At 56.4% G+C, this 18429-nt stretch overlaps 2 protein-coding genes across 2 annotated transcripts; both read left to right on the top strand.

Moving 5' to 3' along the window:
- Nucleotides 1-37: 37 nt before the first annotated feature.
- MRPL2 (mitochondrial ribosomal protein L2) lies at nucleotides 38-3597 on the top strand. Its single transcript, XM_032650473.1, has 7 exons — nucleotides 38-233; nucleotides 1360-1528; nucleotides 2085-2226; nucleotides 2336-2451; nucleotides 2528-2638; nucleotides 2917-2990; nucleotides 3349-3597. Exons 1-7 carry the CDS (start codon nucleotides 138-140, stop codon nucleotides 3559-3561), a joined length of 921 nt encoding a protein of 306 aa, XP_032506364.1. The 5' UTR covers nucleotides 38-137; the 3' UTR covers nucleotides 3562-3597.
- A 437-nt stretch (nucleotides 3598-4034) lies between these two features.
- Nucleotides 4035-18429, top strand: CUL7 (cullin 7). Its single transcript, XM_032647322.1, has 26 exons — nucleotides 4035-4319; nucleotides 5158-5745; nucleotides 6178-6329; nucleotides 6470-6967; nucleotides 7497-7635; nucleotides 7733-7929; nucleotides 8201-8429; nucleotides 9197-9434; nucleotides 9521-9626; nucleotides 10631-10858; nucleotides 11135-11225; nucleotides 11329-11500; nucleotides 11675-11780; nucleotides 12084-12179; nucleotides 12314-12489; nucleotides 12622-12755; nucleotides 13095-13277; nucleotides 13537-13643; nucleotides 13744-13926; nucleotides 15512-15672; nucleotides 15835-16051; nucleotides 16166-16451; nucleotides 17123-17268; nucleotides 17385-17511; nucleotides 17607-17812; nucleotides 18038-18429. The coding sequence occupies exons 2-26, from the start codon at nucleotides 5166-5168 to the stop codon at nucleotides 18359-18361; spliced, it is 5082 nt and encodes a 1693-aa protein (XP_032503213.1). The 5' UTR covers nucleotides 4035-4319; nucleotides 5158-5165; the 3' UTR covers nucleotides 18362-18429.

The following is an 18429-nucleotide window of genomic DNA, read 5'->3' as shown; positions in this document are numbered from 1 at the left end:
TCGGGTTCTCTGACCGCCTCTTTTAACGTCATTAAGGAGCGACAGAACGGGGACCTGTTAGAGTCATCCAATAGCACCAGACGGCCTGGCTAAAGGTAATGGTGGCGTGCTGAGCCCAGCCGAGCCTGGTCCAACTCATGGCCCTGCGGGCACTGACCCGCGCTCTTGGCTGTCTGAGCCTGACGCCCCGGATTGCCAACGTCCCCGGCCCAAGCCTGCTTCTGGCCGCCCAGGTAATCCACCTTACCCGGGAATGTGGCTGTTTCCGTTCGGGCACCCGGAGAGGGGGCTCCAGGAGAAGCGAGGTGGGGGATGTGAGTCTGGTTAGGAGTCACGCCGGCCTGTGACCTTGGATAAGTCACTCTCAGCCTCAGCTTTCTCCTCTGTAAGTGTTGCTATCTCACAGGGTCCCTGGATTCCTCACACAAGATACTGGAGGTGAAAGTGCTTTACAGACAAATGTACAGGTTTCAATAATAACTAACATTTATTGTCTCTCATAAGCCAAGCATAAGTAATAGACGTTTTAAATAAATGAATTCCTTTCAATCACTTTAAAAATTAGTTATTATATTCCCATTTTACATATGAGAAAACATAAGTAGTCGAAGGTCATACACCAACCATTGGAGCTAGGTAATCTGGCTTCAAAGCCTAGGCTCTTAACCATTATTATAACCATTAAGAATGAGTTACTACTGAGATTAGAGAATTCAGGGCAAGATACCAAGAATAGGAGCCTAACATGAAGATATCTCAAGGTTCCTAGTGGGCGACTGGTGAGTTACAGAAAAGAGAAGTTAAGTCTTACCTCCCCAGACCTTTCAGACTTATGGTAGAATTTGGCAGATGCATACTTAAAAATTCAAAACCAAACCAGCCTGGGAATTCAGCAGGGAACAAGACATAAATGATCTCTCCCCTCCATTCATATCTGAAAAACTCTCAGAAACATGCAGCAAAATGGGCAGAAGGCATTGATGCCAATGGTGGTACGTGGGTGTATGGAAGTTACCAGCCCTGGAGAAGGGAGTTGTTTAGGGAAGGAAAAGTTTCTTAGAGAAGAAGAGTTTTGAGCCAAATTTGGAAGAAGATGCACCAAGGGGAGGACATTCCATTGAAGAAATACTTGAGAGGTGAGAGGATCAGATGAGGAGAGGTGATCAACACACATACACCTAGATGAACATTCCGAAATGGTATTTGTGCAAGCTGTGATGGGTGGAGTTTTTGGATAGCTGGTCTGGGACTTCCAGGAGGAAGGAGGCTACAAGCTAAACTTTGTGCCCCCTCCCTTGGTTCTCTGAAGCTTTTCCTTCAATTAGCTTTCAAGTGAAAGAGATTTCTGTTTATCTCTAGGTGACAAACAATGTCCTCCTTCCGCTGCCCTCTCCCTCGATGTTGCTTCCCTGCCGCCCAGTCCTTACCTCTGTGGCCCTTAGTGCTAAGTTTGTGTCCTGGAAGAGTCGTACCAAGTATACCGTTATGCCAGTGAAGATGAGGAAGTCTGGGGGCCGAAACCACACAGGTGGGAGCAAGGACAAGAAGATTTCAGCAGTAAAGGGCAAAAACATGGTAGGATCCTAGGCCTGTATTTTGATACAGGCAGAGGAATGTAATTAAAAAGCATTTATTGGACTCCTGCATGTAGTATGTGTGTAAGAGTGGGAGAGTAGAATACAAAGCAACAAACAAGTGGTCTGTGCTTCTAAAGATAATGTAGGTAGTTGAAGAAAACTGGACATACTCAGGAAGTTATATGACATTTCTCTTCACACCCTTCAAAAATTGACAATAGTTGAAATTGAACACGAGTTACATGGCTCTCAGTAAACTTACTGAATTCAGTAATTTGTAGAGATTTTATCTGGATGTTTTATACAATTTCAATATCATAATTATGTTTTTACCAAGCTCCATGTAGGTGTTCACCCTGACCCCATTGTGCTATGCAAATTTTTATCATTTTCTGCTTGTGTCATAATGTTGGGGAGCGCTTCTCTCTGCCTAGGATGGGTCTGTTCCCAGTGCTGGGAACTGACTCGTTGGACCGGGGTCATGTCCCTGCACTGTCCTGACCACAGGCCGAATCCAAGTGCACGGTATTGGTGGGGGCCACAAGCAACGTTATCGAATGATTGACTTTCTGCGGTTCCGGCCCGAGCAGCAATCCAAGCCAGGACCCTTTGAGGAGAAGGTCATCACTGTCCGCTATGATCCCTGTAGGCAAGTTTGGGATGTGAGGTGGTGGTATGGCTGAATGACTGCTCTGTGGCTTTTCAGGAGATGTGAGGCTGCCTAGATGGTCTGCTTACCTGTGCCTCACTCTGAACAGGTCAGCAGACATAGCTCTGGTTGCTGGGGGCAACCGGAAGCGCTGGATCATTGCCACAGAAAACATGCAAGCTGGAGATACAATCCTGAACTCTGACCACATAGGCCGAATGGCAGGTGAGAGATGGCCGCCAGATGTGTGTGGCCTGGGAGGCTGCAAGGGTTCTGGTGCTGATGAAATTCTGTCTTTTAGTTGCTGCTCGGGAAGGGGATGCACACCCTCTTGGGGCCTTGCCAGTGGGGACCCTCATCAACAATGTGGAGAGTGAGCCAGGCCGGGGGGCCCAGTATATCCGAGCCGCAGGTATGAAGAAAGGAGCTGCTTGGGATCTTGCAGTTTGGAAGGCCAAGGGGTACCTGAGGTTGCAACTCTCTGAACCCATGGGCCCACATCTGGTCCAATGGCAGAGAAAAAGAAGGAAAAACAAGGCTGAAGAGGTGCTTGTGTTTTGACCTAAAACCTTACATGCATCCTGCTTCAGTGTTTCTCCTCCTCAGAGTGTGTGGGGTGTGGTCCCTTGGAAATCTGCCCCCCACCTCCTGCTCTGTGGAGGGTTGCAAAGCTGTTTCTCCCTTTCCCAGGGACCTGTGGTGTGCTGCTACGGAAGGTGAATGGGACAGCCATCATCCAGCTGCCCTCTAAGAGGCAGATGCAGGTGTGTGGGGGGTGCAGGTGGGAGGGATCAGCGAGGGAGGAATTTTTGGAACGTACCTAACCTGTCCAGGATAGCTCCCAGGTGTTTTATGTTGAGAACTGCCTCGAGCTGGGTCTGTCCTTTTCTGCCATGTGACTAGGCGTGCCTTGTCAGGCTGGCACCATGATGGAGTAGGGAACAGTGCCTTCTGTTTTCAACTACTGTAGGACCTGCACTCAGGTTCAATTATGTTTTGCTTTCCCCCTCTCCTCTCCCTTCCCTCCTTGAGTGTAAGAAGTCTCCCAAGAGTCCATGCGCTCAACAATGTCAGGCTTTTTCCCCCCATGGTGCATTCCCCTCCATCTGCTTTCTCTGTCAGGTGCTGGAAACGTGCATAGCAACAGTGGGCCGAGTATCCAACGTTGATCATAACAAACGGGTCATCGGCAAAGCCGGGCGGAACCGCTGGCTGGGAAAGAGGCCCAACAGTGGGCGATGGCACCGCAAGGGGGGCTGGGCTGGCCGAAAGATCCGGCCACTGCCCCCCATGAAGAGCTACGTGAAGCTGCCCTCAGCTGCTGCCCAAAGTTGATATCCCTGGACTCTAATAAAATGGCCCCCATTTTTATCTGTTTCTGGTTTTTTGGGGAGGGAGGAGGTACATACTGGATGGGGGGGGTGGGCCGCGGGGACAGAAGCAAACAACCTTTGGCGGAAGGAGAAAGGAAAGAAAAGTATGTGGCAAAAACGGGCCGTTCCCCTCTCATTTCCAGTGCCCCCGCCCCACCTTGCTCCGTGCCTTTTTATGTAATGGAGGAGAGGGGAATAAATGACCTCCAAAGTCTTTTCCAATTCTGACTTTGGGAAGCGGGGAAGGCGCTTCCGGTGCCAGGAGGAGGGCGACGGAAAGGGCGGAGGAGGAGGTTCCGCGCGTCGCCGAGGTGGCACCGGCGGCTCCGCCCCGGCGCTCTCCCAGGGCCCCTAGCTTTCCGCTGGGCCTGGCGGAAATGAGCGGCGGCTCCCGGCGGGCGGGCGACGGGCCCCCAGAGCTAGGCGGGCGGCGCCGCTGGTTTGGGACAGACCCCGCCCTGCCAGGCCCCGGAGGCCGCAGACCTGCGCGCAGGCCGGGAGCTGACGGCGCCACGCCCCCAGGGCGTTCGATCCCGCGCGCCACGCCCCCTGCGGCCGCCTGTCCTGCGGAAACACGCCCCCTCCCGCCTCTACGCCTCGACCCCTTCGGGGGGCCCAGGCGGAGCCCAAATCTCCGCCAGCGCCGCCGCCATAGTCAGCGTCGCGTCCTTAGCTCGGCGAAGGACAGGCCTCACGCCGGGACCCCCATCGACTTCTGAGGTGGCCACAGCCCCGCCGCGGGCCCCCGCCCCGAGCCCGGGTTTTCCTCCGCCCACTCGCCCACCGGGCCTCGCGCCCCCGATTCTGCCGTGCCTCGGGATTCTGTTTATCTGGCCTAGCCCCCTCCCCCGCACCTTGCCGCGCGCCCCTGGCTTCTCCTGTCTTCGACCCGGTCCTACAAGCCTCGCGCCCCTCACCCATCGGGTCTCCTGTGCACGCTGTTCGGGGCCTCACGTCGCCCCCACTGGCTTTGCTGCTTAAGCGCCTCCAACCTTAGGCGCCTCCAGCCTACCAGCCCCTTCTCCTAGCCCGTCGCGCCCTGTGCCCTCACTCCACCACCAGGTCTCTGGGTCTTTGGCCCCTGCAGACTCACTCTCCGATGCTTCAATCACTGGAGCTAGCACCCCTTCCCATACTCACTCGGGGTCTCGATCCCCAGCTCCCCAAAACACACACACCCCTCTGGGCTTCGCATACCCCCTTCTCAGGTCTGCTGCCGCCTGTCCCAGGGCCCTGGGATTCACTTTAATTCTAAGGCTGCCCTGCCTCCACTGTCCCCTTTCCTCTGCTCCAAACCAACTCGCTCCATGCTGCATGCAGGGCCTTGGGCCCTCCTTTTAGCCCCCAAATTTTGAGTTCTTTCAGAACAAACACCCCAGTGTTCCTCTGCTTAGGCCTGGCCCCACCCAGCATGCAGCAGGCAACTCCTGGGCCCTGCTTTACCCCACCCAGCCCGACAGCTGTTGCCACATTTGCTGTCCCAACTTCTGGGTGTCCTTGATTTTCTGACCTCCGCTCTCACTCTAGCTTGCCCATTCTCTTTTCCTTGTGTTGCCAGGTGCCAGGATGGTGGGGGAACTCCGCTACAGGGAATTCAGGGTGCCCCTGGGGCCCGGCTTGCATGCCTATCCTGATGAGCTGATACGCCAGCGAGTGGGCCATGATGGGCATCCTGAGTACCAGATCCGCTGGCTCATCCTCCGGCGTGGGGATGATGGGGAAGGGGGTTCTAACCAAGTGGACTGCAAGGCTGAGCACATCCTGCTATGGATGTCCAATGACGAGATCTATGCCAACTGCCACAAGATGCTGGGCGAAGATGGCCAGGTCATCAGGCCCTCCCAGGAGACAGCAGGGGAGGCTGGAGCCCTGGACAAATCTGTGCTGGGGGAGATGGAAACCGATGTGAAGTCTCTGATTCAGAGGGCCCTTCGGCAGCTGGAGGAATGTGAGGGCACCATTCCTCCCGCCCCTCTGCTTCACACTGTCCATGTGCTCAGCGCCTACGCCAGCATTGAGCCCCTCACGGGGGTCTTCAAAGACCCAAGGGTCCTGGACTTGCTCATGCACATGCTCAGTAGTCCTGATTATCAAATTCGCTGGAGCGCAGGCCGGATGATACAAGCCCTGGCTTCCCATGATGCTGGTGAGGGGCAGTGTGGGGAGGAAAGGGGAGCAGGAGAGGGACTGGGTCAGCTTAGCGTCTCACAGGTCCCTGTGACGGAAGCCTCTAATCTCATCAGTATGTAAATGATTCTGTTGCCCTTGTCTTAGGATTGGAAGAAAAGGAGGTGGGAAGGTGAGTGTGGGCATCTCGCAGAAAGGGGAGACTGAATCCTCAAGAACTTCCGATTAACTGTCTTTCTATGCAGAGGAAGAGTTTAGACTATTAGACTATTGTGTATGAGACAGTAATAGGTTAGGATAAGATAGTAAGTTTTGGGTTTTGAAGCAAATCAGCAAATCATGTCATTCTTAGTGTGTGGCAGCAGAAGGAGTGAGAGAGTAGAGCGTCTAAGAGAGATGCCTGGGAAGGGCAAGGTTAGGGAGCTGTTACTGATTGGGGTGTGGGTTACAGGGACCCGGACCCAGATCCTTCTGTCACTGAGCCAGCAGGAGGCCATTGAGAAACACCTGGATTTTGACAGCCGCTGTGCTCTGCTGGCACTGTTTGCACAGGCCACGCTCTCTGAACATCCCATGTCTTTCGAGGGCATTCAGCTGCCCCAGGTATTCTGTGCGGAGTGTTGGGAGGTGGCTGTGGACAAAATCTAGGGATCAGGCCTTTGCACCTGTCCACAGAGGACAGTGTGGAAAGAGGCACTAAAGCTGGAACAAGGGGGACATAGGCCAAAGATTGTGTCCTACAGGTCCCAGGAAGGCTGCTCTTCTCCCTGGTGAAGCGCTATTTGCACGTCACCTCCCTCTTGGATCAGTTGAATGACAGTGCTGTGGAACCAGGAGCCCAGAGCTCCGCTCCCGAGGAGTTGAGTGGGGAGAGGGGTCGGCTGGAGCTGGAGTTCAGCATGGCCATGGGCACCCTGATCTCGGAGCTGGTACAGGCCATGCGCTGGGACTGGGCCTCGAGCAGACAGGGGCCCTCGGCACGGCCCTCCTGTTCCATCTTCCAGCCCCGGCTGGCAGATAGAGGCCCAGGGCACCCGCCCGCCCAGGCCCTGCCCTCCCTTAGGAGGTCAAGGCGGTTTCGTCCTCGCTCTGAGTTCGCAAGTGGCAATACCTATGCCTTGTACGTGCGGGACGCGCTGCAGCCGGGCATGCGAGTGCGGATGCTGGACGACTACGAGGAGATCAGTGCCGGGGACGAGGGCGAGTTCCGGCAGAGCAACAATGGCGTGCCCCCTGTGCAGGTGAGCAGAGCGCGGTGGCGGGCCGGCGTTGGGGGTCTGTGTTGGGTGGGGCATAGCTGGGGCTTCCACACAGGGGACTACTGCAGGCCACCCAAGGAGAAAACCCCAAGAAAATTGGAATGGTTTAAAGGGGGTCAGTGGTGGAGAGGGGGGCTGTTTGGAAGGCTGAGAAAATCTGCCTTTAGGAGACTCTGAGGTCAGGAGAACTCTCTCCCAGGAAGAAGACTGATACAGCAGGACCATCCCAAAGGTCAAGTTCAGGAAGACAGTGTGGTTAAGGCCAGGAGGAAGTGTGGGGCATAAGCCATCAAGGATAGGTGAGGGGAGAGAGCCTGTTCCCGTTTGGGGAAGGCATCCTTTGTGTGCGTGTACGTGTTCTCCATATACCACAGGTTTTGCTCTTTAGAGGTTTTTCCAAACCTGGCCAGGTGGTCACCCTGAGGGCTGTGTGTCCTCATCATCGGGCCACAGCCGGTCATTAGGTGAGAGCTCTCTTCCCCTTCCCTCTCTTTTTTCCCATATCCCCCAGGTGTTGTGGGAGTCAACAGGCCACACCTATTGGGTACACTGGCACATGCTGGAGATTCTGGGCTTTGAAGAAGACATCGAAGACGTGGTTGAGGCTGATGAGTACCAGGGGGCAGCAGTCAGTGGAGCTGTGGGTGTAGGTGAGCCCAGAGGGGAAGCAGGGATCAGCTCTGTGCAGAGGAGCGGCGGTCTGGCTGGGCGGGCAGTGACGTCCCTGTGCCCCTCTCATTTCCACAGCCCTGCCCTCCTGGCGGTGGAAGCCCATGGCAGAGCTCTACGCCGTGCCCTGCGTGCTGCCTGAGGATGAGGACGCTGAGGAGAGTGAACACCTGAGCCAGGCCGAGTGGTGGGAGCTCCTCTTCTTCATCAAGAAGCTGGATGGACCTGACCATCAGGAGGTTCTCCAGATCCTCCAGGAGAACCTGGATGGGGAGGTAGAGCTGCCCAGAGACACACAGAGGTTGGAGGGCTGGACTGTGACAGAGCATTTGGAAGACTCGGGAAGGGAAGTGGAGGTTGATAGCATAAGGGCTGCAGGGGAGGGGTCTAGGATGTTCGGAGATGTTGGCGAGCTGTTTGGGAGCAGCCCCCATGAGAGACTGGGGATGGAGAAGGTGTATGCAGAACTCCTTTCCCCTGGCAAGTGCCTCTGGAGCCTCTGCGCCGGCGGAGCCGCCTGCAGTGAGAGCTTCTCCCCGATGACAGATTCTGGACGACGAGATCCTGGCCGAGCTGGCCGTGCCCATGGAGTTGGCCCAGGACCTGCTGCTGGCTCTGCCACAGCGACTCGATGACAGCGCTCTCAGGGACCTGCTCAACTGCCATGTCTACAGGAAATACGGGCTCGAGGCCCTGGCAGGGCAGCTGGCCTACCCATCCCTGCTGGAAACCCAGGCCCAGCCTCAGGAATCAGCAGATGCAGCCAGAGTGGAAGGTGGGGTGCCAAACAGACAGCAGCTCTGCACACTGGCCTCTGGGAGGGCATTAGCCCGGGAGAGATGTCTGTGCTGGTTTTTGTGCAATCCTGTCTGGAAGGGATGGCACTTTAGGAAGAATCTGAAATTTCGAGATAAGCAGTGAATAGAGAAGCAGATATTGTCCTCTCTCCAAAGTATGAAGGAGAGTGTCAAGTTAGAACATTGCAAGAAATTTGAAGCCTTGAAAGCCCTCACATTGAATTTTTTCTATTGTAGAGAAAAACAGATTATTGCATGCTTCCAGATATAGGGAAATGCTCTGCTATTGACAGATAGGAAGCTCCTTTGCTATTTTAAGAATACAAAATCAAAAGTTTGTCATGAAGCTGTCTTAAAAGTACGTTAAGAGGGCTTCCCTGGTGGCGCACTGGTTGAGAGTCCGCCTGCTGATGCAGGAGACACGAGTTTGTGCCCCGGTCCAGGAAGATCCCACATGCCGTGAAGTGGCTAGGCCCGTGAGCCATGGCCACTGAGCCTGCGTGTCCAGAGCCTGTGCTCCGCGACGGGAGAGGCCACAACAGTGAGAGTACCACAAAAAAAAAAAAAAAAAAGTACATTAAGAGATGCTATGAGATCCCCAAAACTTGGCGTTTAGGGGGAAGAAATGTAAAATACTTTTAGGAGAAATGAGGAAACAAGAGTTGAGAGTTATGAATGTCTCTCCTTTTATGATTTTTCACGTCACTAACAATGGCCAACTCTTGTGACTTCCCCTTTCCTGTAGCAAAAGAAGCCCCGACTCAGTGCCCCAACACTCCCCTGCAGCATCTGGTGGAGGGTTACGGTCTGGCTGGGAAAATCTTCCTGGATCTGGAGCAAGCTCTCAGCTCAGAGGGGCCCCGGGAGAGCGAGGTCAAGCCACTCCTGCTGCAACTGCAGCGGCAGCCCCAGCCCTTCCTCACGCTGATGCGGAGCCTTGACACTCCCGTGGCCAACAAGGCCCTGCACCTGGCCGTTCTGAGGTGAGGGGGTGGTGAGGGGCGCTGCTGGGCAGAGGGGTCTCTGAGGCAGGCTGCACATCTCTCTCCTACTGCCCCCTGCTCCCCAGAATCCTGATGCGGCTGGTGGACTTTCCCGAGGCATTGCTGCTCCCCTGGCATGAGGCCATGGACGCCTGCATGGCCTGCCTGCGGTCCCCAGACACTGACCGAGAGGTACCCCTGCCCTGCCCTGAGGAGATGCTGAGAGGGGGAGGATACCAGGCAGCTTCTGGCAAGGCAGACCCCCTGGGCAGGGCTCGAGAGTGCACCATGGAGACTTTGTGCTCTTGGTTTGGGTTTCATTTTTAAAATTGAATTGTAGTTTTAAAAATAGGTCGTACGTTCACACAGTTCACAAATCAAAACAATATAACAAGGTAGAAACAAAATTCTCACTCCCACCTGAGTCCCTGTCCTCCCAATGCCACCCACATGCCCCTTACAAATGGTAACCGTTTGTATTAATTTATGTATCTTTCCTGTATTTTATTTTGCAGATATAACCCAAATGGGGGATCTTATTTGCCATATCCTTTATTACATAAAGGATGATATCTATATTACATTAAGAGCCTCAGTGGCTCCTGTTTGGCTGGGCCTGTGAAGGAAAGGGGGGTGAAGGAGGCAGAGGGGACCATCACATCCCAGAGTCCCCTGCCACAGAGCGCTCCTGAGCACAGAAGGCTTGGGAAGCGGTCAGAGAACTAGGGTCATGGAGGCAGCGGGTGTCTGTAGCACACACCTTTGGCGGCTACCCAGATTTTAGCTCTGTGGTGGGCTTACTGAGCGTCCACACATACATCTGGTCCCTCTCGGCCCCCTCTTTGCTGTCACTTGTCTGTGCTTGGGGGCTGAGCATCTCATAACAGCCCCACAGCTGGTTCTTGGGACAGCTGGGCCTGAAAAGAAACAACCGGGGATGCCCCCTGCACCTATTGCCAGCGTAATCAGTAGTCAAGACCCCCAGGGTCCAGGGCATCTCTTGGCTTTTCCATGGCAGTTTGTTTTGTTCTCTAATTCCACCGAGCCCTCATGTCTCCTCATCCTTGTCTTTTTACTTCCTCACTCGGTGAACTGCAGTAGCCCTGGCACCCAGCACACAGTTGGTGTGTAGTCAGTACTACTGAAGACGCTTGTGGTCTGTCCCCTTTATTCACCTCCCCCTGCCTCCTTCCCAGGTGCTCCAGGAGCTGATCCTCTTCCTGCACCACTTGGCCTCGGTGAGCAGGGACTATGCCGTGGTGCTGAATCAGCTGGGAGCCCGAGATGCCATCTCCAAAGCCCTGGAAAAGCACCTGGGAAAGCTGGAGCTGGCTCAGGAGCTGCGGGACATGGTGTTCAAGTGTGAGAAGCATGCGCACCTGTACCGGAAACTCACCACCAACATCCTGGGAGGCTGTATCCAGGTCAGGAGGGAGGGCAGGGGGAAGCCTTTGGGTTCACAGCTGGGTAAGAGTATGAAACCCAAGCAGTGGCAGGGGAAGGGGCTGTGTTCCTGAAGTTGGAAGGCAGGTGAATCTCGTGAACCTGGGGGCGTTTGTTCCTGGCCCCGCTTCCCCAGCTGGTCCTGCTCTGCCAGTGTTACGGAGTTAGTCCCGCTGCTGCTGGGGTTTTTCCTCCACGTGCGTTTCCATGTTCCTGCCCCCTCCCCACACCCCTTCTCTCCGATGTCCGGGCTGCAGATGGTGCTGGGCCAGATCGAAGACCACAGACGAACGCACCGCCCCATCAACGTCCCCTTCTTTGACGTGTTCCTCAGATACCTGTGCCAGGGTTCGTGCCTGTCCCCCCGTCACCCCGCGTCCCCACACCTCCATGTGTTTTCCCTCCACACCTGCCAGGGCTGTGACCGCCACCCCTTCCCGCCTGCCCGCAGGCTCCAGCGTGGAGGTGAAGGAGGACAAGTGCTGGGAGAAGGTGGAGGTGTCCTCCAACCCGCACCGGGCCAGCAAGCTGACGGACCGCAACCCCAAGACCTACTGGGAGTCCAGCGGCAGCACCGGCTCCCACTACATCACCCTACACATGCAACAGGGCGTCCTCGTCAGGTAACGTGCTCCACGCCTGTGCCTAGACACACACCCACGCTGTCCTGTGACTTCCCTGCTGTTTGTCTTGGGGAAGCACCCACACCCCCCTGAAGGTGACCAGAGTCCCCTCGGCTGTGTCTGTGAGAACACGACTGGATCCGGTTCCGATTGGTCCCTCTGCCCTGCTCCCAGGCAGCTGGCTCTGCTGGTGGCTGGTGAAGACTCAAGCTACATGCCGGCCAGGGTGGTGGTGTTCGGGGGCGACAGCGCCACCTCCCTTAACACGGAACTCAACTCGGTAGGGACCCCTGTGCCATTAGGCCACCCCTCAAGGGATCCACCCTCCTGCCCAGACCCCAAAATGCCTCTATTCCTCCCTGCTTTGAGCCCCATAGTAGATGAAGTCCATCGCTGTGCCCGTGTGGCAGCATCAGGCCCTGAGCAGTGAGGGTGGCATTAGGACCCCTCGGTCAGGACCCCGCACACCCCAGGGCTGGGGGAGGGAGGGACACAGCAGGCAACAGGAGCAGACTAGGGTTCTTTCAGCACTCCCATCCACACGCGTGACGGCGCTCTCTGTCTGCCACCCCCTTGCCACCAGGTGAACGTGATGCCGTCCGCCAGCCGGGTGGTCCTCCTGGAGAACCTGAACCGCTTCTGGCCTGTCATCCAGATCCGCGTAAAGCGCTGCCAGCAGGTGGGGCAGGGGAGGGGGGACGGCCGTGGGCAGGAGGCTCTGCGGCCTGCAACCGTTGCAGATCTTGGGCCACCTCTCCAGCCCCTCCGGAGGAGGGTATGGGGCCGGCGGAAATGGGCCTTTGCACATTGCAGGGCGGCATCGACACGCGCATTCGGGGATTAGAGGTCCTGGGCCCCAAGCCCACGTTCTGGCCGGTGTTCCGGGAGCAGCTGTGTCGCCACACACGCCTCTTCTACATGGTCAGGGCGCAGGCTTGGAGCCAGGACATCGCGGAGGACCGCAGGAGCCTCCTGCACCTGAGCTCTAGGTGTGTGTGAGTGCGTGTGTACCTGTGTGCGTGAGAGGGGTAGCTGGCGATCTTAGGCTGGTAGACTCTTAGGCCTAAGGAGTCACTTAGGCCTTCAGCCCCCAACACCTTCCTCCCCACTCTTCTCCCCAGACTCAACGGGGCTCTACGTCAGGAGCAGAATTTTGCCGATCGCTTCCTCCCAGACAGTGAAGCTGCCCGAGCACTGGGCAAGACCTGCTGGGAGGCCCTGGTCAGCCCCCTGGTGCAGAACATCACCTCCCCCGGTAACTGTCCATGCCCCTGGCCCCTTTACTATCCCGTTGCTCGGCCCTGCTCATCAGCCCCTTCTTGCTCTGGCCTAGAGCCACCTGGGTTATGCTCTTGGCCCTATGGATACCTGCGTTCATTCAGTACCCCCAAGCCCCCTCTTCACAGCCCAGGGGCCGCCTCCTTTCCCGTGTCTCCTGGCTGCCAGCTGACACCACATGGTCAGGAGGGACCTTGCTACCTCGCTTGCCATATCGCTCTGTCCTGCTGCTCTTTCTTGGCACTCCTGTCCAGCCCAGCTTCCCCACTGCCCTGGAGACATGCCCTGCCTTGGCTTGTTTTTCCCCCGCCTCCAGATGAGGATGGTGTCAGCCCCCTGGGCTGGTTGCTGGACCAGTACCTGGAGTGTCGGGAGGCTGCCCACAACCCGCAGAGCCGCGCAGCAGCTTTCTCCTCACGAGTGCGCCGCCTCACCCACCTGCTGGTGCACGTGGAGCCCTGCGAGACAGCCCCTCCAGTGGTGGCCGCTCCTCGGCCCAGTGAGTGCTGGGGGCTCAGGCGGGAGCTCGGTTGGGGGCCTTCCCTCCCCCAACTCACATACTACAGGTGTCTGTCCCTCCTCACCCCCCCTCCCTGCATGCCCAACCTGTTCATCTTCTGGTTTGTGTCACCCCCACCTGGGAGCATCATTTTGGGTGGCAGAATGTCAGGAAAGAACCCCAGGCTCACCCTCGAATGGGGACCCAGGAGCTGAGGGCTGCCACCGCCTTGCCTCTGCCCCTTCCCCTGTCTCCACAGAGGGCAGAAACAGAAGCCATGACTGGAGCTCCCTGGCCACCCGGGGGCTTCCTGGCAGCATCATGAGAAACCTGACCCGCTGCTGGCGGGCAGTGGTGGAGGAGCAGGTGGGCAGGAGCGGCAGAGGGGGGGCGGGGAGGGAGGGCGGAACCGTGCCGTTGGTTTTTTGGGTTGCCCTTCACACTGCCACCCTTTCCCACCCTCCAGGTCAGCAGTTTTCTGACCTCATACTGGCGGGATGATGACTTTGTGCCCCGCTACTGCGAACACTTCAGTAATCTGCAGAAGTCAAGCTCCGAGCTGTTTGGGCCACGGGCAGCCTTCTTGCTGGCGCTGCAGAACGGCTGTGCTGGTGCCCTGCTGAAGCTCCCTTTCCTCAGAGCTGCCCACGTAAGCCTCCCATCCACCCCTCCTCTGGGGCCTCTCCCCCGAAACTCTCCCTTCCCGTTCTCGGAATGGCCCACCCTTCCATTCCCACGCAACAAGGAACATGTACAATACTAACAGAACCATGTTATCAAAAATGCAAAAAAACAGGAATACCCTGGTGGTCCAGTGGTTAGGACTCAGCGCTTTCACTGCTGTGGGCCCAGGTTCCATCCCTGGTTGGGGAACTAAGTTCCCATAAGCCATGCCCACAGCCCCCACCACCCCTCGCAAAAAAAAAAGGAAGATGAAAGAAATGACCCGCTTTGTACCATCCTAATACATCTCGGCATACTTTCTTCTACTTGTGTGCTTGATTTCACATAGTTTATCCACAAGTAGCTAAAATGCTTTATCCTGTTTTCTTTTGACCCTTACATGAAAAGCCATTTTCAGTGTTGCTGTTTGTCTTCAAATTTTGGTATAAATTCCATCCAACAGATGTATCGATACTATAATTTACTCCACCATTCCTGTCATTCCACAAATATTTGATAGGCACAATGTGTCAGGCACTGAGATAAGAGCTGAAGATAGACGAAATCCCTTCCCTCAAAGTTTACAGTCTCCTAGAGAATATGCACAGTTAAGCAGAGTGCCCTGGTAAGCAGAGAGCAGCGAAGTGGGAGCCAGAAGCATGGCTGTAACAACGTGGTGTGACCATCTTTGTGCACATAACTTACAGGAATACCTCCTTTTATTGCTCTTCACTTTATTGTGCTTTGCAAATAATGCATTTTTTGGCAAATTGAAGGTTTGTGGCAACCCTGTGTTGTCAGGTGATGGTCAGCATTTCTTAGCAATAAAGTATTGTTTAATTAGGGTATGTACACTGTTTTTTAGGCATAATGCTATTGCACACTTAATACACTATGGTATAATGTAAACATCCTTTTGTATGCGCTGGGAAACCAGAAAATTTGCGTGACTTGCTTTATTGCGGTGGCAAACCCGCCATATCTCTGAGGTGTGCTTGTGTCTCCTTGCATTGAGTTACTATTGTTAGTTTAATTTTAGACATGCTAAATGTGAAAAAAACAGTTTTCAGGGCTTCCCTGGTGGCGCAGTGGTTGAGAATCTGCCTGCTAATGCAGGGGACACGGGTTCGAGCCCTGGACTGGGAGGATCCCACAAGCCGCAGAGCAACTAGGCCCGTGAGCCACAACTACTGAGCCTGCGTGTCTGGAGCCTGTGCTCCGCAACAAGAGAGGCCACGATAGTGAGAAGCCCACGCACCGCGATGAAGAGTGGCCCCCACTTGCCACAACTAGAGAAAGCCCTCGCACAGAAACGAAGACCCAACACAGCAAAAATAAATTAATTAATTAATAAACTCCTACCCCCAACATCTTCTTTAAAAAACAAACAAAAAACAGTTTTCATCATTTTAGTATTGTTAATGTATGCAGTTATTAATGATTTTATAAGAGTTTTATAAAATCGCTGACCAGTTGATGAACCTGCTGGCCATTCATATCTCCTTCCTCAGAACCTCCCCCTGTTCCCACTCACCTCCTCCGTTCTCTCCTGTGCTCTCCCCACTGCCCAGGTAAGCGAGCAGTTTGCACGGCACATCGACCAGCGGATCCAGGGCAGCCGGATCGGTGGGGCCCGGGGGATGGAGATGCTGGCCCAACTGCAGCGATGCCTGGAAACCGTCCTGATCTTCTCTGGCCTGGAGATAGCCACCACTTTCGAGCATTACTACCAGTGAGTGTGGACCAAGGGAGTGGGATGTGGGGGGACGCAGGATGACGGGCAGGGCCAGCCCTTGGGGCTGGGAGGCCGGGTTCCTGGCAGGCTGGAGTCCTGGAGCGGGGGGCCATGCCGAGCCCCCACGCTGAGGCTCGGCCTGGGCTGTGCGTGCTGCAGGCACTACATGGCGGACCGTCTCCTGAGCGTGGGCTCGAGCTGGCTGGAGGGGGCCGTGCTGGAGCAGATTGGCCCCTGCTTCCCCAACCGCCTGCCCCAGCAGATGTTGCGGAGTCTGAGCACCTCGGAGGAGCTGCAGCGCCAGTTCCACGTGTACCAGCTCCAGCGGCTTGATCAGGAGCTCCTGAAGCTGGAGGACACAGAGAAGAAAATACAGGTGGGCGCTGGGGAAGGGCATTAGCAAGTGGGAGGGTGGGAGGCACAGAGAGAGGCACGGGGCAGACCAGAGGAGCCACTGGCTTTGGGGCACCCTGTGTTCCGTCGTCTTCAGGTGAGCCACGAGGCCAGCGGCAGGGGGCACGAGAGAGGGACCGGAGAGGAAGCTGAGCTGGAAGCTGGGGCAGCATCGGCGGCCGGGGCGGGAGAGGAGGCGGCGGAGGAGGAGGATGAGAACGAGGACCTTTACTATGAAGGGGCGATGCCAGAAGTGTCTGTGCTCGTCCTGTCACCACGCTGCTGGCCCACTGCCTCCATCTGCCACACGCTCAACCCCAGAACCTGCCTGCCTGCCTACCTGAGGGGCACCTTGAACCGATACTCCAACTTCTACAACAAGAGTGAGCAGCTGGCCGAGAGAACTGGGGGCTGGGACACCGGGAAAGAACCTGGGCTTGGGGGTGACCCCTGGGGCTGGCAGCCTTCACGGGGTAGATTTGAGGAAAAGGGCAGGAGCTTAGGTTTGGGGTGGGGCTACAGGCACCAGATCCCCAGCCTGTTGTCTTTTCTGTCTTTAAGACCCAGGACTCCCTTTGTGGGTGGTGGGGAGGATGGAGGCAGGAGGCACCTGAGACCACCAGAGAGTGGTGGGTGTCTCGTTCCTGGTCAGTCATCGTAACCTAAGCTCCCCAGTGGGGGCTGATCCTGGGCTGGGCAGCGACAAAGGAAAGGGGGTGAGACTTAGACACTGCCCTCAGGGAGCTCCTACACTCCTGGGGGAGACGTTTCCAGTTTGATGAGAGCCCCAGTCCTTCCTCACTTCATGGTTTTGTCTCCCTTAAAAATTGGGGAACTCCTCGAAGGCACTGATCACAGCCTGCCTGGCACAGGGTGGGCTCCCCTTACCCAGGAGGCAGACACAGAGAGGGCTGAGCTCTGGAAGCTCAGACCAGGAACCACAGTGTCCAGAAACACTGGGCCCCAGACTCTGCAGAGATTAACGGGGACAAAGCTCCACTGATGGTGCGTCCTCACCAGCCCCCCTGACTCCCTCCTCCTCCCTGACACTCAGGTCAGAGCTACCCTGCCCTAGAGCAGGCCCCGCAGAGGCGACTGCAGTGGACGTGGCTGGGCCGGGCTGAACTGCAGTTTGGGGACCAGACGCTGCATGTGTCCACCATGCAGATGTGGCTGCTGCTGCATCTCAATGAGCTGAAGGTGGCCCAGCCCCTCACGCCTCCCTGCTCTCTCCCACCTGTCCTTCCTTTTCTTTCCCTCCACCCTCTCTGCTCCACCTCCTGGGGAGGCCCTGACGCTTCCCCTCTCTTCCTAAGGCCGTCTCCGTGGAGAGTCTGCTGGCGCTCTCGGGGCTGTCTCCAGACATGCTGAATCAGGCAGTTGGGCCTCTTACCTCTTCAAGGGGCCCCCTGGACCTTCACGAGACAAAAGATGCCCCAGGAGGTCTGTACTTAGTTAGGGCCCCGGGGCCTCTGCCCTGAGCTGGGGCCAGCCTCCTCGAGCCCCCCCCCCCACCAAGTGACCAGCGCTTATTTCAGGGGTGCTCAAGATTCGAGATGGTAGCGAGGAACCCAGGCCTCGGAGGGGCAACGTGTGGCTCATCCCAGCTCAGACATACCTGAAAGCTGAGGACGAAGAGGGCCGGAACTTGGAGAAGAGACGGAACCTTCTCAACTGCCTCATTGTCCGAATCCTCAAGGCCCACGGGGACGAGGGCCTGCACGTTGATCAGCTTGTCTGCCGGGTAGGCAGGGGTGGGCGTTGGGTGAGGAGGCTTTGCCAGGGGCAGGGGGCAGTCCACAGGAGGAGATGGATCCACATTTGAAGTCCCTGGCTCACTGTAGAGCCTGTAGTGGGTCAGGAGTGGGGTTGGGGTGCCCCTCATGGCCTCGCTGTCCTGGGGCTGGGAGCTAGAGGTACGGTAAGCTGGGCGTCTGACGTATCGTTTCTCCTCCCCGCTCCATACCAGGTGCTGGAGGCTTGGCAGAAGGGCCCGTGTCCTCCCAGGGGCTTGGTTAGCAGCCTTGGCAGGGGGTCCACCTGCAGCAGTGCTGATGTCCTCTCCTGTGTCTTGCACCTCCTGGGCAAGGGCACAGTGAGACGCCAGGATGACCGGCCCCAGATGCTGTCCTACGCAGTCCCCGTGACTGTGATGGAGCCTCACACCGAGTCCCTGAACCCCGGCTCCTCGGGCCCAAACCCACCCCTCACCTTCCACACCCTGCAGATTCGCTCCCGGGGCGTGCCCTATGCCTCCTGCACAAGCACCCAGAGCTTCTCTACCTTCCGGTAGCCCTGGAGACGGGCTCAGGGTTATGTAGGGCGGCGCTTTCTACAGAATAAAATGCAGCAGTTTGATTA

Source organism: Phocoena sinus, chromosome 11, assembly GCF_008692025.1.
Source record: "Phocoena sinus isolate mPhoSin1 chromosome 11, mPhoSin1.pri, whole genome shotgun sequence".
Lineage (NCBI taxonomy): Eukaryota > Metazoa > Chordata > Mammalia > Artiodactyla > Phocoenidae > Phocoena > Phocoena sinus.
Note: the sequence above shows the minus strand (reverse complement) of the source record. Positions and strands in the feature narration are given on the sequence as shown.